General features: G+C 36.0%; 2 protein-coding genes across 12 annotated transcripts in view; both read right to left on the bottom strand.

The window, feature by feature from the left end:
- Positions 1 to 5,074, bottom strand: part of st8sia3 (ST8 alpha-N-acetyl-neuraminide alpha-2,8-sialyltransferase 3) — a 52,015-nt gene extending 46,941 nt beyond the window's left edge. For 4 of the 6 annotated variants that reach the window (XM_051877656.1, XM_051877655.1, XM_051877650.1 and 1 more), the window contains exon 1: positions 669 to 996. The gene's annotated coding sequence lies outside the window, so the exon portion shown is untranslated. Of the gene's footprint in view, positions 1 to 668; positions 1,042 to 5,057 lie in introns of those variants that run through there. The other 2 variants (XM_051877653.1, XM_051877652.1) reach the window with 2 other exon arrangements.
- Positions 5,075 to 22,880: 17,806 nt separating this feature from the next.
- LOC127504274 (WD repeat-containing protein 7) overlaps positions 22,881 to 27,064 on the bottom strand; it is a 94,014-nt gene continuing 89,830 nt past the window's right edge. For all 6 annotated transcript variants that reach the window (XM_051878835.1, XM_051878834.1, XM_051878831.1 and 3 more), the window contains one exon: positions 22,881 to 25,154. In XM_051878835.1, coding sequence (XP_051734795.1) covers positions 24,951 to 25,154 — 204 coding nt within the window. In that variant the 3' untranslated portion in view covers positions 22,881 to 24,950. The remainder of the gene's footprint in view (positions 25,155 to 27,064) is intronic.

Genomic DNA, 27,064 nt, shown 5'->3' on the forward strand with positions numbered 1-27,064 from the left:
GATAGATGGATGGATGGATGGGTGGATAAATAGATAGACGGACAGACAGACAGACAGACAGACAGACAGATAGATAGATAGATAGATAGATAGATAGATGGATAGATGGATGGGTGGATGGATGATGGATGGATAGATAGATAGATCAACTTAATTTTTTAAATTTCAGTACTAAATTTACTAAAATTGAAATAAAAATAAAGCTACATTGAAATACATAAAACTTAAAAAAGCGACAAAATCACATGACAAAACGACTAAAACCAAAACTAAAATTAAAAATGAAAGTATAAAAATGAAAGCCAATTCAAAATATTAATAAATACAATGATAGCATATTACGAAAATAACACTGACACACATATATGGTGTTACATAATTAGATTAATATTCAATAGTTATATTTGTACAGTGCTGTGATGCCCTACGATGCTGTCTAGGTAGGCGTCTCACTAGAGGTTTGGAACAGATCTGTTTTGGGAGGGTTGTGTATTTTACAGTATCTCAACAGAAACACTTGTTCTGTTTCCGTACATAGACACCCTTGAGGCTTTCTGTGGTTCACAGGTTTAAAGATGTGTTAATAATATCCTTCATCTGTGTGTGTGTGTGTGTGTGTGTGTGTGTGTGTGTGTGTGTGTGATGCATATTGATCGGCTAATACTCACAGCTCATGGTCGGACTGCTCCATTTTTAAGCCAAGACGCCGACTGATGGTGACATGCAGTAAATGGACTCAACCTCACACCGGGTCAAGGAGGACCAGAGACAGCTCAGAGGAGACAGACAGAGCCGGCGTCTGTGAGAGAGAGACGGACAGTGCGTGAGACAGGGTGCACTCAAGGTCATGTGTGCCCATGACTACTGGAGCACAGAAATGTGATGTGACTGATAGCAGCTGTAGCTCAAAAGTGTCTCTCTCTCTCACACACACACACACACACACACACACACACACACACACTGATGCGATGAGAAATGACAGCACCACTTGATCCCGGTCTGTTGTTTCCGAAGACCATCTCCCCCTCAGGACCCCAACCAGAGCTGCCCGACTAACTGCCTAAGAGCAAATAGTTGCTGAATTTTGAATCATAGTAATACTCACTTCTCTTACTATTTCTGCTATATAAATATGACAAAAATAGGAAAAGTACTACTCTAGCATATGATTTCGAATTCAGTTGTGTACAAAGATTATAGCTTTACATATTTATTAATATTTTATTTATTACATTTATTTACTATTAAGAGGATGAAATGAATTTATTATTATTTTTAATAATAACAATATTAGTTATTTTTATTATTATTATTATTATTATTATTATAAGAATAAACCATAACAATATCTGGAATGTAATTATATTTTAGATATTTTTTAACAAAAACAACAACAATAATAGTTATTGTCATTATTGATATTATTATTTTAGTATTATTTTATTATTTATTCATTCTTTTAATAAAAAATAATAAGACTATAGTTATTATTATTAAAAAATAAACCATAGCAATATCTGGAATTTATTTATTATTTTAAATATTTATTATTTTAACAACAAAAACAAAAATAATAGTTAATATTATTATTACTATTATAAGAATGAACCATAACAATATTTGGAATGTATTTATTACTTTATTCATTCATTCATTCATTCATTCATTCTTTTAATAAAAAATAATAAGACTATAGTTATTATTATTAAAAAAATAAACTATAGCAATATCTGGAATTTATTTATTATTTTATATATTTATTATTTTAACAACAAAAACAAAAATAACAGTTAATATTATTATTAGAATGAACCATAACAATATTTGGAATGTATTTATTACTTTATTTATTCATTCATTCATTCATTCATTCTTTTAATAATAATAATAATAATAATAATAATAATAATAATAGTAAGATTATAGTTATTATTATTATAAGAATAAACCTTAGCAATATCTGGAATGTATTTATTGCTTTATTCATTCATTCATTCATTCATTCTTTTAATAAAAATAATAATAATAATAATAATAGTAAGATTATAGTTAATATTATTAAAAAATGAACCATAGCAATATCTGAAATGTATTTATTATTTGAAATATTTATTATTTTAACAACAACAACAACAAAAATAGTATTATTATTATTATTATTATTATTACTATTATATGAATAAACCATAACAATATCTGGAATGTATTTATTACTTTATTTATTCATTCATTCATTATTTTAATAAAAATAATAACAACACAATTATAGTTATTATTATTATAAGAATAAACCTTAGCATTATCTGGAATGTATTTATTATTTGAATAATAACAACAACAATAATAATAAATATTTAATTTAAATATATTTGCAAAAATATATTAACACATTAATTAATTAATATTATTATGACTATTATTAGTATTGCAATTATTATATAAGAATAATACATAATATCTTTGTTTTATATAATAATAAGTAACAATAGTAATTAAAATGTTTTTTTATGGTTTCAGTTAACGATAATAACCCTACAATAGCAACACCCTGACAACATTTGTACAGACAAACATGATCAAATCAAGTTATTATTTTATGTAATTCTGTCACTGTTGTTTTTGTCATGTTTTAATGTTGTTGTTGATGCTGTGCCAATACTGTGAGCAAAACAAATCATGCCAATAAAGCACTTTACAATTGATTAAATTTAAAATAAATGTAGTTAATAAACTGATAAACGGCCCAGTCCTGCGTACCTCCACACACACACACACACACACACACACACACACACACACTGGTGACGCCCTTTTGCATGAAAGAAAACCACCTTTCCTGTCAGCAGAGCCTCCATTAGCAGTAATGTAGGAGACAACAGGTCTGACTGCTCACTAATGGAGACTCCAGCCACACACACACACACACACACACACACACACACACTGTCTGGCCACTTTTTCTCACACTCCCTCTGCTAATTAAACATGCAGCATTAAGAGCACAGCACAGAGACACAGGAAGACAGTCGGGTCTGTCTCGTTCTGACCGTCTCGCTCACGTTCGCTCTCACTGATGACAGACAGACAGACAGACAGAGTGAAGCACAGGTTCTCTGCTGACGTTTCATGTTTCGTTTAAAAGCATTTTTATATGTATTACTCAGTAAACCACATCTGAGTGTGTGTGATGGCATTCTCCTTCCTGCTGCCAGTGTGTGTGTATGTGTGTGTCTGTTTATGTACACATATCTTGTTTCTTCGACTAGTTCATGTGAATTAATTGTTCATGAGAATGAGGGGAGAGATGTTTTATTAAATCATATTCCTCCTGTAGCTACATAACCACACTGGCAAATCAATAAACACTACAGAACTAGTCCCAAAACTAGACCACAACAAGGTTACATACAGACACACAACACACTTATACTCAATACTGACTCATGATGAACTTATGCATTACATAAAGCTAATTATTATCATCACAGACTCACACAAAACATACAAGAAAGCTCCATTAGGACATCCTGCAAGTTTTGTTTCGATATTAACAACACCCCGTGATAAAATTAATGTAATGCAACTTTTAGGCTGGGAAATAAGTTTAAAACTCACTGATATTCCCAGGTTTCTAAGATCATTAATTTCCACACATAAAAAAACAATACTCCACATTATTGATTGATGAATATTGATTGATAAATAGCGCCGATTATTACTATGACTTATATCAGGGGCTTTCAATCTTTTAGATGTCACAGACCCTCATATATGATCTGAAATTTAAAAGGCTGCAATACATTTTTATGCATAAATAAATATTTTGGAAAATTCTGTTTTTTTCCTACTTACTATTGTACTATACATATATATATAGGTTTATTTTAATATTTGATTTAATCTATATATTTTCTCCATTATATTTTATTATTCATTTTATTCTTTTTATTGTTTATTTATGAATTTATTTTTTAAATCTAATATTTATTTTATTTATTTATATCAAATTTATTTATATAAGTTTTTTATTAATTTTAATCTTGTTATTATTAATTTTAATTTACTATTTTTTTCATTTAACTTTTATAATTAATTTTAATATATTTGTATTGTTTCATTCATTTATTAATATAAAAGTTTTAATTTAAAATGTAATACTTGTTTTGTATATTAAATTTGTTTAATCAGTTTTTGATTTATTTAATCTTTTTATTATTTATTTTTTAATCTATTTTATATTTTCATTTAATTTTATATTATTTATTTTATTATATCTTTTAAATCTAATGTTTATTTATAGCAAATATTTAATCACTTATTTATTTGTTTTTATTATTTATTAATTTTAATCTACTTAATTTTATAATTAATTTTAATCTATTTTTTCATTATATTTTTTATCATTTATTAATATAAAAGTTTTATTTTAATCTAATACTTATTTTATTTATATTTTTTTGTTTATTTAATCTTCTTTTTATTATTTATTAATTTTAATTTATTTCATTTTTACACTTTGTTTTTCTCTAAACACATCGACGGACCCCTTAGCACTTACTTGTGGCCCCCAGGGAGTCCCTGGACCCCAGTTTGAAACCCCTGACTTAGATGACAGAAACAGGGCACCATGCCATTATTTAAAGTAGTTTTTGTAAAGCCTGATTAATTGATGCTGCTGAAACCTATTAATGATATTTTTCTCTTGAGAAGAGTGCATCGTTTCCATTGAATCATTTGGGAAAATTCAGCAATGAAACGCTGCAGTGCAGACAGAATTGTGTGTGTGTGTGTGTGTGTGTAAAAGGGGTGAATTGCAGACATAAGGTCAAGCTCTTCAAAGACACGCACGGACGGGCTCTTGTAAGCGGGCTCTTAAATGGGCAGCCGTGTGGAGTGGCCCTCACATGTCTGTCTGAAGGACCAATACACTCTCCTCATCTGAGATTAACCATCTCAATTTACTGGCCAGTCACACCCCGCCACACACACACACACACACACTGACGGCCGTTCATTCACACACTCAGAACTCCATAATAATCACGTGTACTCACTCATAAGCAACTAGCAATTTCCTTCCCCCTTGCTCCTCCTCTCTTCAGGAGGGCCCTTAAGGACCCTCTACCGGGGTCAGAGTCGGCCCTTGTTTCCCTGTGCAAACCTGTGGATCTAACGGAGACACTGCGGAGGCTGTTAGCGCCCTGGTAAAGCTAGCGCCATCGATCTGGTGGTCTGGTCTTAAAGAGCCGACTCGATGCCCAGTCACAGTCGCTGGTTATGGGACAGAAATCAAATCCTTGGGAAGGTAGAAGAGCTTTAATGGACTCAAATAATGCAGGCGCAGAGGATTCCTCACACACACACACACACACACACACTCAGAGAGAGAGATAAAATAAAACAAGATTCATTCTCTTCTGCTGTTGATATTGTAAGTTCGTCCGTCTTTTATGTGAGGCTGAAGTCAATTCAGTTCAATTCTGCATGCGTGTATTTTTGAAGCGGTTCATCGATAAACGCCTGTCGGAGTGTTTATTCAATATCACTTGTGGTATTGAATAAATCACCTGCTAACTCATTGATAAATGAGACATCAAATATTTATCAAAACAACTCGGTTCGCCGTTTAGTATTTTAGGAATCCACTCTCTCAAGAGCGTTAAATGCTGTGCGCTGTGAATCATTTTACAAACGTTTTACCACATGATCAGAGCGTGTTCCTCGGTCCGCTTTGACAACGTCAAATTTTGATGAGCGCCTGCAAAATAAAACAGAGGACAAAGATGAAGTTTAGCTTGTTTTTTCATGGATATTCAAAAATAAAAATGTACACTCTAAAAATGCTGATTGGGTCAAATATGGAGAAACCCCACACTCTAAAAAATGCTGGGTTAAAAACAACCCAAATAGGGTAAATATGGACAAACCCAGCAGTTGGGTTAAATGTTTGACCAACCTGCTGGGCAGTTTTATTTAACCCAACTATTGTTTAAAAATGACTATATGGCTGGCTTAAAATGAACCCATAATATGTTGGAAATTAAAAATCAGACACATAATTACTAGAGGCAACAATAATAATCAAAAGGGGAACTTTTATTATGTTCAATTATTAAACTTATTAATAAATGGTAATTTCCAGCATACTTTGTGTTCATTTTAAGGAAGCAATACAGTAATTTTTAAACAATAGGCCTAGTTAAACTACCCAGCAGGTTGGGCAAACATTTAAGCCAACTACTGGGTTAAAACAACCCTGGGTTTGTCCATTTTCAACCCAACTTGGGTTGTTTTTAACCCAGCATTTTAGAGTGAACCGTTGGGTTTAAAAATGCAATTTAAAAATTTAAACGAACGGTTGGGTTTGTCCATATTTGACCCAAACACGGTTTGAAACAACCCAAACGTTTTTTTTAGAGTGTATAAAATATGAATTATAAAATATATTTTTATAGAAAGTAATGCAGAATGTGTTTCTGACTTAACACATTCTGCTTTACTTCTTAAAAACCAAGAAAAACCTAGTGAAGTAGAAACTAGTGCACTAGAAATATGACAAAACAGTTCTAAGTGTTAACATAAAAAGTTGTGAAAGATGAATTAATAACTTATAGAGTAAATGGTATGCATATATAACCTATGAGATTCTGCCAAAGACAGTCATAAAGTAAACAGAGTAAATTATAAATTTACCATGGTAAACATAGTGCAAAAATACCATAGTAGAATCGTTGTTAGACCGTTTAAACATGTCCGGGTTTCTCGAAGCGGAAGTTGTCATAGCTGAGTAAAATTCTATGGCGGTGAATGAGAGAATACATTAAATATATTTTTGTGTCCCCATTTTGTCAAATAGCAAAAGAAAAACTCAACAATAGTGATTTCACAACTTTAAAAAAGAGGAAAAAATTAGATAGAGATTAAGAGAAAGATGTCAACTTTACCGTCACTCCCACAGCTGCTGACACCCTCACAGTGTTGACTAGTTTTTTTTGTAATTTGATGAAAGGTAATACAATGATACGTATAGTGTTATAAATGTAGATACATGTATAAAAAAATAAATAAATAATAAAAAAAATATATATATAAACTTTTAAAAAAAGATTTACGATGCTGATGACCGTTAAAACGCGTCATCACACGCGTCACAAGGGTCATTGTGAAAAAAACGTTAAAAAAATGTTTTGAAACTAATTTGAATGAGATCATAGGAATTTACGGGAACATTAAAACGGCTTTTTTGGCATAAACTGCGGTAATTAAAGGTAACTTTTTGTAAGCGTAATCTTCTTAATCTTAACACAGAATCTGATCTGAAACAAAAATCATTCACCCATAGCTGATCCGCCGGCCAATCCGCGAGTCCTCCGCTTGAGTTCCGCGGGAGTTGCCACGGTAACAGCTCCGGGGGCGCGCGCAGGTGAATCCGATTCCACGGTGTTCTCACGCGAACGGAACCTGTCGAGAAGAAATCGCCTGTTGGTACGTTTAAAGATACAATTTCTCAGGAATAAAAGCTTTAAGTGAGCTTAAGATGACGAACAGATGTGAAGACTGAGGCGACGCGTGTTGCGTTTTAACGAGGCGAGCCGTTAAACGGTGGTTAAAACACCGCGCTCTTGAACTTTTACTCCGCTCGACTGATAAAAGCTACAAAACTCTCACGGAAGAAAAGAGAAAAACCTTTTAAATGTTTGGGATTGATTTCAAGAGAAAATCCCTCCTTTTACATGTTTGAATGTCTTTTGTGAAGGGAGATGCTCCTCAGAGCTTTAATTTAACACTCAAAACACATGAGGAATATTAATCAGTCATCGAGTTACTTTCTAGTGAGATACTTTTCTTTTTCAGTGAGACACGGCCTCTTTTTTCTTTGTTATAAGAAAGTTTTGCACAAGAGCAGTTTAGGTAGCCTAGGCCTACAAAATCCTGAAAAATGTTTGGCTGCATTACATTCAGTTTTGCGTTAAATTCTCAATAATTCAACAGCCCATCAATAATTCCTCACTTTATGATCTCTTCTGATCTTCACACCAAACCGTCTTTGATTTTGGTACATGAATGCTAACAGAGTGACCAATCAGAACACGAGCAGCTTTATTGATCAGACCAGTGCTGAGTGGTTGCGTCCGAAATGGCATACTCTCTCGAGTAGGTGCTTATTTTGAATAAGTAATTACTTCACGACCGCTAATAAGTATGTTCTATATAGTATGAGTGTGTGTAATATGATTAGTTATCATGAGCATTGTAATGTTTGAAAGGGATGTCATAACAAATGTCAGTAGACCGGGAAGATTTTAAAGGGGACCTATTATGCTCCTTTTCACAAGATGTAATATAAGTCTCTGGTGTCCCCAGAATGTGTCTGTGAAGTTTCAGCTCAAAATACCCCACAGATCATTTATTATAGCTTGTCAAATTTGCCCCTATTTGGGTGTGAGCAAAAACACGCCGTTTTTGTGTGTGTCCCTTTAAATGCAAATGAGCTGCTGCTCCCGCCCCCTTTCCAGAAGAGGGCAGAGCTTTAACAGCTCGCGCTTCGGTCGCTCAACAACAACAAAGCTGGAGAATCTCACACAGCCAAAATGAGGATTGTCAGTAACGGTGTTCAGCCTTACATTGTTCAAACCGGAGTCGACACTGATGGAGAGACTCAGGAAGAAGTTACAACTTTTAGATGTTTCTGAATGGTTAGTGGATAAATTTATGTAGTTGCTGTGGAGTTGATTCAACTCATCGACTAGCATGTGCCGTCATGTTAATCATTTGTGCAAAACCCATGGATGCCCACTATACATAGCATACCTGTTTGCCAAACAGAGCCATACACACTAGGCTAATGTTTATGATTGCTATCAAATGGTGTGTATGGTCTTTTCCCCCCCAAAATATCGCTCGGACAGAAACACTCCTTTTTTACCAATCGACCTTGCCAGGGTCAACTTGCAGGCTATCCAAGCTAACGAGACTCTAAATAGTGTTCAGTGCTTGTCTGTGCATGTGCAACAGTTCATGCTTTACTCGAACTTTTGCCATGGCGTTAGAACTGGTACACCGTTGTCATTTGCGAAAACAAAATGGCGGCGCCGTGGGTGGAAACATGCAGATTAAGGGCCGGTAATATTATAATAAGATCCCCTTCCTACATCACAAGGGGAGCGAAATCTGAGGGGCTCGTTTTTTCACATGCTTGCCAAAACAAGTTACTGGGTTGTCCTTTTTCATGTTTTCTGGGTTGGTAGATGCACCGGGACCCGATTATAGCACTTAAACACGGAAAAAGTCAGATTTTCATGATATGTCCCCTTTAAAACGAGCGCTAAACGCATTGTTCCCAAATGTATAAAATATGAAAAAACATAGTACAAGTACATATAGGTACTGTATTTGTAAAAATTGTTCTAATTGCTTTAAAACTTTTTAATATTGGACAAAAATGTGTGTTTGTGTGCTTGTTTGTAACAGTCTTAGTTATTTTAGCTTCTTGTGCTGACATGGACAAATGACTAAACGGCACTTTGCCACCTCAGCAAAACCAAGACCAATCCACTAACACACACACACACACACACACACACACACACACACACACACACACACACACACCCCATCCTACTCCAGTAAAGACCCAATAGGAGAGAAAAAGTATAGAAAGAAAAGAAAAACATTCTAAATGTTTATATGCATTTATATTTTACAAAACTGGTGTAATTTGAACAAACCCCTCACCTTATATCATAGAAACTTTAGGCTGGACTCCTGACTTGTTCTTTAGACATTGTGGCACTGAGTCTTGCATGTACCACTTAAGTCTTGATTAGATGAAAATTCATCCAAGCTTTGAGTGACATGACACATGATCTGACATAATTAATATGCAGTGCATGATGTATGACAAACACAACACAAACACACTTTTGACCAATGTTAAGATGATTTGAAACCAAGTGTGTGTGTGTGAGAGTGTGAAAGAGAGTGTGTGTGAGAGGGAAAGTGTGTGTGTGAGAGTGTGTTTGTGTGTGTGAGCGAGAGAAAGTGTGTGTGAGTGTGTATGCTCATGTTTAGATTCCAGTATTTTGGTCTGAAGTTTTTCCTGTATCTGCAGTTTACCGCATCTGCGCTGCGAGAGCGTCTGAACAGGAACCAGATACTTCAGCCCTCTCGGCACAAACACACACAAGATCGATCGACACGGCGACGCCACATGCCATACTGCGCTGGAAGAAGGCGTCACACACACTGGACTGTGCTACACACACGACTAGGTTTGTGAAATATTCATATAATAACTCAGAGGAAGAGAAACTCGTCAGCTTCTGTGACAGAATCAAACCCCCTGAACGCAAACGCACAAGCAGACACCATTAACAGATCATCACAAGGGGAAAATAACACTTCCCTCTCAGACAGACGGACTAATGACACTGTAACATGCAGATCTGAGACACTTGGAAGAGGGTCTGATATGATGCTCTAACAGAGCGCCTGTGCGGTTGTTGAGGGGAGATAATTGCCAGCGTAGCATTAGCACTCTTAGACTGCAGACGGCTCAGACAGAGAGAGAGAGAGAGGTCCACACCGCCATTAGCCCAGCCAAAGTGTAATAGACAACAATTAGGATCCCTATTTCCTGTTGTTTCCTGTTGGTTCCTGTTGGCCGGGCGATCTGTGGCAGCTGTCCGCTTGATACCTGGATAAATAATTCACTGAGAGAGAAGCCTGCTGTCTGCTGCGCTCGCCTTATAAAGGAAGTGCATTTTTCAGACTTAAGTGCAGCTTTAAAGAGAAGACAATCCTGAACGCCTCGCAGGAAAAGACGCAGGTGCTTGTGACTCTGTCGCCTCCGTCTGAGTCCAGAAACATGAATGAGCGTCTAAGAGACACTGAAATCAAAACTAGACCATATCTGTTAGCTTTGAGCTCACCTGTACAGGCTAGTACATGCTTTTATAAACCCCTTTCATAACCTCAACATCTGAGAGTGGAAAAAATTAATAAATAAATACTATATAAATTTATAAAAAATATAAAAATACACACACATGTATATGTGTGGGTGTATATACAATTATATATTGTGAGGTATAATCTAGTTATTTTAATTCTATTAAGTATTCATTTATATATATATATATAGAGAGAGAGAGAGAGAGATTTTTTATTTTATTTTATCACATTTTATTTAGACTTTTCTCGAAACAATGACTTTATTCTCAAAATTTAATGATTTTATTATTGATGTATTTTGACTTTTTTTCTAGAAATTCAACAAGTTTTTCTCAAAACACAATGACTTTATTCTCAAAATTGAATGAGTTTATTCTTGACATTTTATTTTGATTTTTTTCTCGAAATTTAACGAGTTTTTCTCAAAACACAAAGACTTTATTCTCAAAATTTAATGTTTATTCTCAACATTTTATTTCAGCTTTTTTCTCGAAATTTAACACGTTTTTTCTCGAAACACAATGACTTTATTCTCAAAATTTAATGATTTTATTATTGATGTATTTCGACTTTTTTCTAGAAATTTAACGAGTTTAATCTTGCATTACAATGACTTTAATCTTGAGATGCTTTTATTTTTTTTATTATTGCTTGGCCTTAATCCTCTTCCGTGTATATATATATATATATATATATAAAATATGATATATATTATTAGTACAATTATTATTTATAATATTCTTAATATCTTAAATATTTCCAATTTGTCTCGAAATGAAAATATTGCATCTATTTCTGCCGTCTATCAGTTAGCACATCTAAGTATTTTCAGACACTACAAAAATGAATTACATGAAAAAATAATTACATCAAAATTGCTGCAATGACTGAAAAAGATATAGAGAAAATGAAAAGCAAAATTACCACTTCAAAAATATTCACAACGTGATGTTGATTTAAGAGGCGTATTGAAATTCTTCTCCACTTAAATGTTTTCTAGAACGAGTGCTTTCTAATCACACCTGCTACTAACTAGCAATAGCAAACAATCACAGTTCACATCTGTGACGTGAAGTCTATTGGCTATTGAAAAAAAACAAAAACGTACAAACACTTCAACATTCAATACCAGGAAAGAAAACTGCACTTATGAATGAATTTGATGGGAAACTGAGCTCAATCTGCACGATTCCTGACCACAGACTACAGCAGCCCAGCATTCAATCTGTCTCAAGCAGACGCTTCTGAACATCCAGATCTTCATTAGTGGCTTTTGCTCCTTTGAATTTCAAGCCTCATATTCAGAGCGCAGGCCATTAAAATGCAGTTAATGCCACAGAGTTTGACTTTGAGATAAATGGCCTATCCTGATTTAAATATGCAGTAAGTAATTACACCCATTTGCATGTTCAGCAGTCAGGCTGGAAAACGATGAATAATATTTTGCACATTAATGTGATTGATGAGTTTTACACGCTGTGTCACGATAATAGAGTGAATTCCAATATGACTCAAAAGTAGCGCGCACACACACACACACTTACACACACACACTCAGCGTTGACCAGAAAACCTTCTTCAGCAATGATGCCTAAATAAGTGTGGCTCGACCACTGGACGCCGCTGACCCCTGCGCTCTTCACACGGGCATGATGGGATTACGAGTGCAGTTCGTTTAGAGGTTAGACCTAAATAGGGGGAGGGGCAACGTTTTAATTCACCCCACCCCCATCTGAGATCTTTTGACCTCTCAACTCTGGCCTTTGACCTCTGACTGGACAGAGGAAGTAGAAGAAAGGTCACTTCATTGACCTCTTGTTGTTAACAGATTAAAACAAAGAAACACACTGTCACAACACAGAAAATTGTGTGTGTGTGTGTATATATATATATATATATATATATATATAGTAGTATACATTTTATGTTAAGAGAAATTGGAAATATTAAAATTAATAACTACCTCCAATGAATGTATATTTATTACAATTTGTCTTAAATGTAAAATGAATGTTTCAAAACAAAACATTGTAGCTATTCTTTTACTGTTAACACACACACACATATATATATATATATATATACATATGTATATATACATATGTATATATAAGCTATTATTTTGCTTATTGGCCAATAACACATAAATATAGGCTGTCAGTATCATCCTGTACATATCACTGCATCCCTAACTTTTTTTCCCCACACGCGCACACACACACACACACACACACACACACACAGTTTCAGTGGTGGGTGGCCCTGGCTGAAGTATGTTAGGGGCGGGGTCTGTATGCTAATTAAATGTGACCCCACGTGTGGAGGTCACGCCCCTAACAAAGGGGGGCACAAACTAAACTGTTCAGCTCCGCCTTCTGCTCTGTGTCTCTAAACACCATTTCGGCTACACACACTTCATACACACACCTCAGATAAGCATTTACCTGAAACACACGAGTGGACTGTGAATCACACACACACATAAAGCTGCTGGTCAGTTTGTGTTTTAATCTTTGTGAAAGCCCTCTTGTTTACCCTCACCAGTGCACCACAAATCTTGATCTCTGGGGTCACGACCTCTGACCTAACCATCACTGTATCACAAAAATCAAATGATCCCCCATAATGCAAATAAAACATTTTATGATGAGTCATGATAACATACAGTGAGAGAGAGATTAATATATGTTATATATTAATGCTTAGGCAATGCAAAGCTAGTTTTTATTATGCCAATAAAGTAAAATTTGAGTCTAAGTGGGAAAAAATGACTTAAAAGAAATACTGACTTTTCTTTTACAGTCTTCTATCCAGATTATAAGTCACAAAATGATTAACAGATTTTTTAAAATAATAAAATATAATATATATTATATAGAAATATATTGTATTTAATATATTTCACATCATTAAAAACAAAATGCATATTATATATATATATATATATATATATATATATATATATATATCGCATTTTGTTTTTTTATATTATATTTATATGTATAAAACTATTTAATATATTTAATATGACAATAATAAGTACATAAAACATGTTGATGTTTACATATAGTCCACAAGACACGGAATTTATAAAAATGAGCCATACAAATGTACATACATTTGATCCTCAATACTGTCATAAAAAAATAAATTATATATACATTATATATATATATATATATATAAAATATATATAACAGAATTCTACAGTAAAATGTATCTATTAAAATATTCATTATTTTATCAGTTTTGTTAAGGATGCTGATGATAAATAAATAAAAGGGCTCTTCAGGGCAGAGAGTTTGAGAGATCCAGTTCTCTTTAACCTTTCGTCAAAGTGTTGGTAATGGCAGGTTTTAAAACGCCAAGCTGTCGCCTCGGTGACTTTTACTATTTTGCAGGGGCACTCAGGTCGTTAAAGATCCTTTCAGTGGGCAAATAGGATTACAGACTGCTTTAAAGCTCCGAGCGACATCTGCCAGTCATAAAGCCTGTTCTCCATGTGCCCCCTGAGCCCCCGCCGCACTGACCACTGCATCAAAGAGAAAAGACAAAAAAACCTTCACAAACATCTGCTGGACATATCGGCATTCCTCCTGACACACTGCTTAACTAAAGTCTAGTTAAACTACATGACTGCTCAAACTCATTTGAATATTCATAGGAAAAACACCAGTGACAAGCTCTGTTATCAACTATTTTTGGCTGCTTGCATTTCACTTAAATAATCCTGCAATGTGACAAATGAATGTATAAAAGCACAAATATATTTTCTATGCATTCTCTCAATTAATATGACCTTCTCGATCAATATAGGAGGATGCCATTCAGTTGTGGTCCCCCTGACTTGTGGGGTCCCCCAAGGCTCTGTTTTGGGCCCTTTATTGTATTCTCTAAATATGCTTCCTTTAGGCTCTATTTTTGAAAAAGCATGGCTTGTACTATCATTGCTATGCAGACGATACTCAACTTTATTTGCCTCTGTCTTTTATTTGTCTTTCCGATGTCGATTCATGCTTTTATTTCTTCTAGAATTGACTATTTTTACCCCCTGTATCTGGGAATAAACAATTATTCATTATCTAGATTACAATTAGTCCAAAACACGGCTGCAAGACTCTTAAAGGTCCCATGACATGCTGCTTTTTGGACGCTAAGTGGTCCCTAGTACTGTATCTGAAGTCTTTTTCCCGAAATTCAGCCTTGGTGCAGAATTTCAGCCACTACGAGCCAGTCCCACAATGCGCTTTCCTTAGGATGTGCCATTTCTGTGTCTGTAGCTTTGAATGCTAATGAGGAGGAGAGAGGCGGGGCAAGGTGGAGGGTGGGTGTGGCCTTAACCAGCTTGCGGCCACTTCGGTACCATGCGCTAATGTTGACAGTGGATGTATCGTAATGGCTCGTAGACACGCAGTCGTTCAAGCTTTTCAGTTTGACCCAGAATCTGATCCGGATGGAGAAGCACCGGATGAAGAAGTTGTAACTCAGCGGCTACAGCAGGACGTCTCCGACTGGTTAGTTTAAAATATTGTCTGGATACAGTACTTTAGTTGGTTTGTTTATGTATGCTGTTACAGTTATTATCATGTAGCTAATGCATAAAAAACTCCAGTAATAATAACTCCAAAAAAATACATGTAAAGTTCATTGAAAGTATGTTTTTTATATATATTAAAAGTTTGTTTTTTAACAAAAGCAGATAACTCCACATTTCATGTTTCAGAGTTAAACAAAACCAAGTAATTGCTATGTAATTGCATTTAAAACACACTCAAACACAAACGCGCACACTAACAGATCGACACACACACACAAACAAACAGATCGGCACACACATACACACACACGCGCGCACACACACACACACACACGCAAAAGGACAACCAAGGGTTCAGCATGTAAGATGTGTATGGTGTACAAGGACTTACAGGAGTCGAAATTATAAATCCTCGATCACTTTTAGTCAGCTTTGACAAACTTCCCTCAGCTAGCGCGTCTTTTTGAAGTGACTAGAAGCCTTGTCACCTGACCTGAATACTGTGCGCTGATTCGCTAAAACGGACTTACTGGTTTCTGTACACAAACAAGGGCGCTTGTCGGCTTCTGCTGTAAAACGTAAAAAAAGAAAAAAAATTAACCCACTGTTTCTTCATAGGCTCGGATGAAGGAACTAAAAAAATACTTTGGTGTTCATTTGTACATACAAACACTGAGCAACTGCCATGCTTCGCTTGTTTTCAAGCCATGATGTCTCTCGAGGAAAAAAAAAAATTGCGCTCGCCTCGCACGATAGTAGCTCATTTTCTCATTGGCGGGCAAAGCAGAGAAAGGGGAGGTAACCTTTCCCTGTATGACGACATATAGGGAAGATTCCAGATTGGGCCATCTGAGCTTTCATTTTCTCAAAGGCGAAGCAGGATACCCAGGGCTCGGTTTACACCTATCGCCTTTTCTAGCCACTGGGCATCATAGACAGGCTAAGGGAACTCATATTAATGTTAAAAAACCTCATAAAGTGAAATTTTCATGCCATGGGACTTTTAACCGGTGTTTGCAAACGAGAACATGTTACTCCTGTTTTAATTTCTTTACATTGGCTCCCAGTCCGCTTTAGAATTGATTTTAAAGTGCTTCTGCTTGTTTTTAAATGTTTAAATGGCCTCACTTCCTCTTATCTTCCTGACATGTTGTGTGAACACCATCCAGTGAGAACTCTTAGGTCTGCCAACCAGAGTTGTTCTAAAGTCAAAGTTAAAATCCAGGGGTGATCGAGCTTTTGCCATAGCCGCACCTAAACTTTGGAACAGTTTACCGACCCATATTAGTACGGCACCAACATTACATATTTTTAAATCACATCTCTTCACTAAAGCCTATGACTTGTGATGTCCTTTGTTGTCTGTTGTTGTTTTGTTTTATATATACATTTGTTTTTAAAATTATTATTATTATTCATTGTTTTTTTTATTGGTTTTGGTGTATTTATAATTCTTTTTAGAACATTGTACAGCACATTGGTCAACTGTGGTTGTTTTTAATTGTGCTTTATAAATAAATTGAGATAATACAACAATATTTATACAAATGCATGTGTAATAATGATAAAAATACTTTTAAATGAAGTATAACATGTCATTTATGATTTATCCTGATCATTTATCCATCATTCTGTCATCATTCACTCACCCTCATGTCATTTCAAACATAAAAAGAAGATATTTTGAAGAATCGTTTGGTCCTAAACCACACTGGACCCCGCTGACTTTCACTGTATGGACAGAAAAAAACAAAAAAAACATAAATATTTCTCAAAATATCTAATAACTCTAATAAATCTAATGAAACAAGTTGATTTGCTTTTAATTTAATTTAACAAAGTTCTTACTATGCCAGTAAAGTCAAATTTGAGTCTGAGTGGGAAAAAATAAACATTTAATAAAAATACAGACTTTTCTTGTACAGTTTCCTTACCAGATTATGAGTCACAAAAAGATTAACAGTTTGTTAAATTAAAATAAAAAATACATTATATAAAAAACATTTAATACAAATACGTTTTTAAATATATTTTACATATTATTCTGTATATGTACAGTAATTATATATATATATATACACACACACACACACACATTTATTTCTTGTTATATTTAATAATTATATACAAAAATAAAAACACTCACTGAATTTGATATTCTGGTTAAAGCACACACAGGTGAAGGCATGCTAACACACACACACACACACACATATATATATATATATATACAATCAAACCAAAATGTATTCAGAAACCTTGAACATTTCATTCATTAATTCAGTTTATTCACTATAGTTTAAAAAAATGATAATAAAATATGACAAGATCTCAGAGTTAAACTGTGTCAGAAAAAATTAATCAGGTCAAAGTGTCTAAATAATTGGTTCCAAATTTTTATCAGTTTTACCGGTAGTCCACTGTATGAAGAATTTTTGGGTATAATATGACACAGTTTACTTTATTTTACTATCCTCACTTACATAAATGAACTATAGTGTCCTGAACCCACTTATAAAATTATATCAAAAATGTCTGAATAATTTTTGGTTTGACTGTATGACTGTGTGTGTGTATATATATATATATATATATATATATATATATATATATATATGCAACATCTTTGTGTTCGGACAGCAGAAACACATTCTTTGCAGCCTTTTCATTTATATGCAAACACACACACACACACACGCACACACACACAAAATTTAAAAGCAAACCTTCTCTGCAACGGAACACCAGTCACTGCAGACGGAACCTTCAGCATCACTGCCATCACTATGACGACCACAGCATCCTTCCCCTTGACAAAAGAATGAACCAACGGCGCCTGAACAAGAAAAAAAGGGGCAGAAAACGAGGGAGAGATGGAGTGAAGGAGAGCGGTGCGAATCGATCGCCTGTGTTTGTAGACTGTAAAATGGTTTGGGGGGAAGGGGGTGAGAAATGAACGTCAGGCATTGCAGCATCGCCAAAGGTCAGAGGTCACCGTCACCTTGGGCTCTGATTGGACGATTGAAACTGACCCTCTGGACACTGACCATCACCCTCCGTCCGTCTCCCGATCCGCTGCGGTGGAATTGATTGGCGGTGCGTTAATCAGGTGGACCGATGGTCTCAGGACGCTCCTCTGGGTCAGCGGTCTCTAAACCGACCCGCCTCTCACACACTACAGTTCATCAGAACTAGATCAACAGGTGGAGGAGAGGTTAATGAGTCAGTCTGTACAGACCGACAGGAGTGAACACACTACACTAATAAACACACAGCTACTTCTCGAAATGTAAATCTCATATTAGTGTCACTTCAGTCTCCCGGTCCAGTGTGTTTCTTCTCAGCTGGGGCGACGGACTGCAGTGCATTCTGGGTCACAGATTACATGAACCCGGCGGTCAGATCTCGAAACACTGTGCAGTGACATCACCCTAGTAATGTGGCAGCGAGTTTTGCAAGGGGCAAATCAGTGCTCAAATTTTCTGCAAAGAATGTAAAAATAAAATTAAAATGCAAAATAAACCACATGAATTAAACAAACGTTAATTAAACCACAGATTAATGAGTTGGCGGATTAATTGGACAGAACAGCTGTGAGGTATTGACATTATTTTCTCCGGTGGGAGACAAACTGAAGATGAGCATTCACCTTCCAACACGACAGTGATCCTAAACATACCGGCAAAAATCGCTTAAAGGATTAGGATTAAGGATGACCTTTCCAACGTGATTACGTAATGCGTGGAGCATCACAGAGCAGTGCAAGACGAGCATTTGTGGTTAAAAAGTATATAATTTATTATTTGTTTTTAGAAAATGTCCGATGGTTTCTCTAGATAAGACTCTTATTCCTCGTCTGGGATCATGTAGAGCTCTTTGAAGCTGCACTGAAACTGACATTTGGACCTTCAACCCGTTGAACCCCAGTGAAGTCCCCCCAGTGTTTTCCTCAAATACCTTCATTTCTTTTTGACTGAAGAAAGAAAGACATGAACATCTTGGATGACATGGGGGTGAGTAAATTATCAGGACATTTTAATTCTGAAGTGAACTAATCCTTTAAGGATAGGAAGTTGAATGTCCTTGAGTGGCCAAGTCAGAGCCCTGACTTAAATCCTATAGAAAATGTATGGACTTGAAGAGAGCAGTCCATTGCCGCTCACCACGGACTCCACGGACTGAACTTGAGATATTCTGCAAGGAAGAATGGGCAAATATTCCCCAATCTAGGTGTGCAAAGCTAGTACAGACATATCCAAAAAAATTAATGGCTGTAATTAAAGCAAAATGTGGCTCTACGGAGTATTAAATCAGGCGACTGATGACTTTTCCAACCCTGTTATTCTAGTTTTTATTTATTTTTTAAATTTTTTTTATAATTGTTGCCTTTTTCTTTTCCTTTTTTGTTGTAAGGCAAAATTTGTAAATAAAGCTGGAAAAGTTTTTTTTTTAATGAGTTTCAATTTCAGGCTGCATGACAAATAAAGTAACTATTTCAAAGAGGTATGACGATTTTTTTATAGGCACTGAAATTTCACTGATTATCATTAATTACTGAAGAATATCAGGGAATTCAAATAACACTGAAAGAGTTAACTGATCGGCTATGTGCTATTATCTTCATCATCATCATCAATCAGTTGTGTTAATTAGCCGCTCAGATGAAGTCTGAATTGCCTGATCTTCATTTCTCCTCCGCTGCGCTCACAGACGCTCGGGGCTTTGGCGTGAGCTCGTATTTTCACACTTAACATGATGAATTCTCTCGCTGTGCTGATAACAGGCATAATATTTCAAACTGAAAGCATTTCTGAGGACGTGCATCTGTTCTTACTGTCGTTTAGTGAATCTATGAACCGCCGTTCAGAGCGTAACTGGTTTCTCGTGACCCTGAGAGGAATAAAATCTCCACAAAAAGGCTTGAAAATAAAATCTTATTTATTCACTCCCAGAAAACCACATTACGCTGGACAGGAGCTGCAGGAGAGCGTTTGTCTGAGAGCTTCGAGACTGAAGTAAACTGATGCTCTCTATTAGAGCTGAAGGTCTGTTCGCATCGAGCGCAAACGATGGACAAAACAAGCCTTAAAATCAAAACCATGCGTCCCTATGGACTCCTTCACCTGCTGTGCCAGTATTGGACTATTTTTTGTCCTGTTTTTCTGATTGTCTGAAATACCCACTGACTAATAAGTCAAACTTTTGAATGTTTCAAACCAGCAAACCAGACCTTGAGCTGTTGATGTGCGCAAATAATATTAAAATAAATTAATGAATAAATAAATACATTAAAAACAACAATAAAAAGCTGCAATAATACTTTTGATATCTGCAAAACTGTTGATATCCTCAAAAAATAGCAAAATAAACAATAAATTAAGAACAATAACAATAAAATAAAAACTGCAATAAAATGCTTTTTGATGTCTGCAAAAATAGCTAAATATATAAATAAAATACAAATACAAATTAAAACTGTGATAACGTTTCATTTTGATCTGTTGATATCTGCAAAAAAGCAAAATGCCTAAATAAAAACAATAAAATTTAAAAAATAAAATTTTGACTTTGAGCTGTTGATATTTGCAAAAAAAAAAAAAAAAAAAAAAAATTAAAAAAGAAGCAAAATGAATCAATAAATAAATTAAAAACAATACAATTAGAAACTGCAATAAAATGCTAAATAAGGGCATCAAAATAAAATTTCAATAAAATGTTTGACTGAGCTGTTGATATTTGTGAAAAATCAAAATAAATAAAAACAATAAAATGTAAAAAATTGTGATAAAATATTTGACTTTGAGCTGTTGATACCTACAAAAAAGAAAAATAAATAAAAACAATAACAGTAACAAAATACACTAAAATGTTTGACTTTAAGCTGATGTCTGCAAAAATAGCAAAATAATAATAATAAAAACAGCACTAAAATGTTTGACTTTGTACTGCTGATACTAGCTAAAAAAAAAACAATGCAATTTTTAAAAATGTGACAAAATGTTTGACTGAGCTGTTGATATCTGCAATAAATAAATAAAAGCAACACACACACAATATTGCCAAATGTTTTGGGACGTCTGCCTTTATGTGCACATGAACTTTAATGACATCCCATTCTTAATCCGTAGGGTTTAATATGGAGTTGGCCCACCCTTTGCAGCTATAGCAACCTCAACTCTTCTAGGAAGGCTTTCCACAAGGTTTAGGAGTGTGTTAATGGGAATTTTTGACCATTCTTCTAGAAGCGCATTTGTGAGGTCAGGCAGTGATGTTGGCGAGAAGGCCTGGCTCACAGTCTCCGCTCTAATTCATCCCAAAGGTGTTCTATCAGGTTGAGGTCAAGCCAGTCAAGTTCCTCCACACCAAACTCACTCATCCATGTCTTTATGGACCTCGCTTTGTGCACTGGTGCGCAGTCATGTTGGAACAGGAAGGGGCCATCCCCAAACTGTTCCCACAAAGTTGGGAGCATGAAATTGTCCAAAAATGTCTTGGTATGCTGAAGCATTAAGAGTTCCTTTCACTGGAACTAAGGGGTCAAGCCCAACCCCTGAAAAACAACCCCACACCATAATCCCCCTCCACCAAACTTTACACTCGGCACAATGCAGTCAGGCAAGTACCAGTCTCCTGCAACCGCCAAACCCAGACTCGTCCATCGGATTGCCAGACAGAGAAGCGTGATTGGTCACTCCAGAGAACATGTCTCCACTACTCCAGTGTTGTCGTGCTTTACACCACTGCATCCGACGCTTTGTATTGCACTTGGTGATGTAAGGCTTGGATGCAGCTGCTCGGCCATGGAAACCCATTCCATGAAGCTCTCTACACACTGTTCTTGAGCTAATCTGAAGGCCACACGAAGTTTGGAGGTCTGTAGCTATTGACTCTGCAGAAAGTTGGTGACTTCTGCGCATTGTGCGCCTCAGCATGCGCTGACCCCGCTCTGTGATTTTACGTGGTCTACCACTTTGTGGCTGAGTTGCTGTCGTTCCCAATTGCTTCCACTTTGTTATGATACCACTAACAGCTGACTGTGGAATATTTAGTAGTGAGGAAATTTCATGAATGGACTTATTGCACAGGTGGCAACCTATCACGGTACCACGCTTGAATTCACTGAGCTCCTGAGAGCGACCCATTCTTTCACAAATGTTTGTAGAAGCAGTCTGCATGCCTAGGTGCTTGATTTTATATACCTGTGACCATGGAAGTGATTGGAACACCTGAATTCAATGATTTGGAGGGGTGTCCCAATACTTTTGGCAATATAGTGTATATACAGTATATATAATTATATATATATATATACAGTAGGACTCCCAAATCGACACAGATATGTGTTCAGTGTTGCTCATGCGCTTGTGTGAATGAAACAAACACAAACTGATGATTCTCACATTTACCTTTATTAACACAATTACAGAAGATTCTTTATCCAGTAACAGCATTAAAGCACAGCCTGATATAGTGAATGTTGAATCTCACACACACACACACACACACACACACACACACACACACACACACACACACACACACACACACACACCTGTGGGTTTGAAGTTCTGGAACTACAAGTCTTGAGCGTTTCACATCTATAATCTATAGATAAAGCATTTTTATTTATTTCCATTTACACAACGAGCCGCGTCGTGACGGAAAGCGTGAACATCGTACAGCCGCGCGAGAGAGAAAATAACTAATATATGCAGGGAAAAAAATCAATCATCCTATGATTAGAATTTTGCGTCAGTTCACGGAACGTTCAAGGACTTTTCCATTAGTCTAAACAGACACATAGAAGCCACATCATAGAAACAACCTTACACACACACACACACACACACACACACACACACACACACACACACACACACACACTCTCTTCCAGATTGAGTCCTGATATGCGTCCAGTGTCAGAAGTTTCGGACAATCATGCAGATGTTATTCTGACCTCAGAAATCCTTAAAAATCAGACAGTCTTTCTCTCTACTGGATTCTTAATAACTCATGTTTCAGGATGGCAATAAACTATGATTTCTCTGACAGAAGCATCGAGGGGAAAGTGTTTTTTATTTTCTCTCTCAGATGTGTGAAAAGCGTCGACATGCCTGAACTGATTCTGCTCTAATAATGACCCGTCAACAGCACATCCAGGCCAGATACACCCCAAAATCACAAGACAAATACAAGAAATAAACAAAATATAGGACCATTAAGATTTAACTGCATATTCACACAAACAAAATTAATCATTACGTTAATTATGACTATGATTATTTTTGGAAAAAATAATTAAATAAATTATGTTAAAATTGATGTTTTAATTCAGTACAATGCATGTGTTTAATTGTCATATTTGGTCTAAAACTACAAGTCTTGAGCGTTTCACATCTATTCTATAGATAAAGAATTTTTATTTATTTCCATTTACACAACAATTCATGCCAAAGTACATCGTACAGCAGTGAGAGAGGAAATAAAAACAATAAAAATGTAATAAATTATATTAGATATATATTTATGCTGTGCAGTTCAGAATTAATTTTATTTACTTTTTTTTTTTTTAATGTTTTTTTACCGCATTACAGTTTGAGAATGACATTATATATGAGAATTTGAACCCGGAAATGAGTTTAATAGTCCTAAAATAGCTCCTTACACAAATATATATATATTTTTTCTTCTGATTTTGGGATGAAACACCAAATATTTTCAGCAAACAGTGTTTTCTTGAGATGCTGTTGTAAAGATTAAAGACGTCCTCTATCACTCGCTCTGTGGATTACAGCAGACGGCGTGCAGCGGTGGGAAAGAAGCGAACACGACTGTTTTTACACGTGTGTTTCCGTGCCTATGATGTCACACTAACCAGCGACTCACACAAACACAAACAGACGAAAGCAAACCGAAACATTTCACAACTACACCACAAGCTCAAATAAAAACCATTCCTGAAAATAATTCCTATGATACACGATATCACGATATGATTCTAGTCATCCAGTACGAATGATGATTCTTTGATTATAAATAATGTCATTTCTCAGTGTCGTCAGCGAGGTGTTTCGGACGGGATCTTCAGACAATAACAAGTGAAAAGGACCATGTGTGTTTGAGAGCGAGTCTGTGTGTTTTTATAAATCTGCATGTTTGCCTGCAGCTGGAATGTTTCAGTGAATCAACTGTGAGCGATTTGTGTCAATCAAACAATAGAAAAAAATGATATCAGCCTGTCTGAACAAAACCTCGCTTGACCTTCAAGCGCAAAAACGCGCGCAAACACACGTCTCAGTGACCTGCAGTCCTTTATCATCTCCATAAATAGTCAAAAAAACACTATAAATTAAAAGAGGAATGAAAACAAACACCGACGGGTGTGGAGAGTGTAAACACTAGGAAACAGCTCAGCTCAGAAGCCGGTGGGTTAAAGGTCACGGCGACCCTTGACCCCTCAGACCATGAAGCGATGCTCCTTGCCGTCGTGGGCCATGAGGATGACGTTGCGGTTGGAGGTCCAGATGAGCCGGGCGAGTTTGAGGGCGTTCTGAGATCCGGGCGACGCCGGCTGGACCGGAGGAACCTGATAGGTTTTGATGCAGCGGAGCTGAGGAGCAGAATTCAACATCCCGATGCTTCCTAACAGAGACGTGTTCATCTGAAACACACAGAGAGAAGAGCGTTCCTGAATGTCGGAGAGCCCAGGACTCACACATTCACTGCTGTGATCATATTAGAACTGATATGAAACGCCTTTTACATCTCATATCGGCTCCTGAACTTGAAAACAGGAAAAAGGGAGCAAACCTGGAATTCAACTGTGAATGTAAGGTAGAATAAAAACAGTTTTCAAATAACTAGATAGACAGATCGATAGATAGATGGATCGACAGATAGATAGATAGATAGATAGATAGATAGATAGATAGATGGATGGATGGATAGACAGACAGATGGATCAATCGATAGATAGATAGATGGACGGATGGATAGATGGATGGATAGACAGATGGATCGACAGACAGATAGATAGATAGATAGATAGATAGATCGACAGACAGACAGATGATAGATAGACAGATAGGTAGATAGATGAATCGCTAGATAGACGGATGGATAGATAGACACACAGATGGATGGATGGATGGATGGACAGATAGATGGATCGATAGATAGACAGATAGATAGTTATATGGATGAATAGATGGATGGATAGATAGAACGATAGATGGATGGATAGATGGATCGACAGACAGACAGAACCATAGATAGACAGAGATAGATAGAACAATAGATAGATAGATGGATGGATGGATGGATTATAGACAGACAGATGGATCGACAGACAGATGGACAGACAGACCGAGAGATAGATAGAACGACAGAACGATAGATAGATGGATGATGGATGGATAGATGGATTATAGATAGATGGATCAACAGACAGACAGACAAAGAGAGATAGAATGATAGATAGACAGACGGACGGATAGATAGATAGATAGATAGATAGATAGACAGACGGATAGATAGATAGACAGACAGACGGATAGATAGATAGATAGACAGACGGACGGATAGATAGATAGATAGATGGATAGACAGACAGACAGACAAAGAGAGATAGAATGATAGATAGATAGACAGACAGATAGATAGACAGAGATAGAACGACAGATGGATGGATGGATTATAGACAGACAGATGGATCGACAGACAGATAGATAGATAGACAAAGAGAGAACGATAGATAGATAGATAGATAGATAGATAGATAGACAGATAGATGGGCATTCTCAGCGTGTTGTTTGTCTTGTGGCTCTTGAATGGTTTGAAGCGTGTGTGATTAAGAGTGTGATCATATAATGTAACACAAGCCAAATTATATATAAAATGGATGCTGCATTAACTGCGTTAAATATTTTTAATGCGTTAACGCGTATGATTCATTCTTTTAGTTTAACTCTCATTTTGACAGCACTTACAAAAACATGTAAACATTAAATCTTTCCCCGCCAGCATTCTTGATCTTCACAGTCGTTTCCTCTTCATGGATATTTCATTCAGTAACTTCAGACAGTTTTGATTTATGTGCTGTTTAATGTTTGATGATAATTGACACGTGCGTCAGCAACGCTTCTATCGCAGCGTCTTCTTCTCCTGTGTTTTGATCCAGAGATTCTGTACTCTTTCAGAAGATGCGTAACAGCGCCACCTACCGTATAACAGTGAAAACATGGATTGCTGTGGAAAAATTCCGTCAATGGCAGGGAAAGAGTTAAATATATAAGAATTCAGACGTGAATGAACTATAAGAGTAGTCTATTTTATGTTTGTATTTGACATGAAATGTCAAGCAGTGTCCTGCAGTGTGATGTGAATATAGACGGATGACGTCTCGTGAGCGCGTCTGTCTTTCAGAAACACCGTCGAGTGTTCTTCTCTTCCTGTGTGTGTGTGTAAGAATGTCTTCCAGGCTAATGGTATCATTACTGTAAGGGTAAACCAGGCCGTCTGAATTGTGTGCGTGTGCTAATGAATTCTCGAGTCCTCCAGGGTCCGCAGGCG

The sequence above is a fragment of the Ctenopharyngodon idella genome, chromosome 21 (genome assembly GCF_019924925.1).
Source record: "Ctenopharyngodon idella isolate HZGC_01 chromosome 21, HZGC01, whole genome shotgun sequence".
NCBI classification, from domain to species: Eukaryota; Metazoa; Chordata; class Actinopteri; order Cypriniformes; family Xenocyprididae; genus Ctenopharyngodon; species Ctenopharyngodon idella.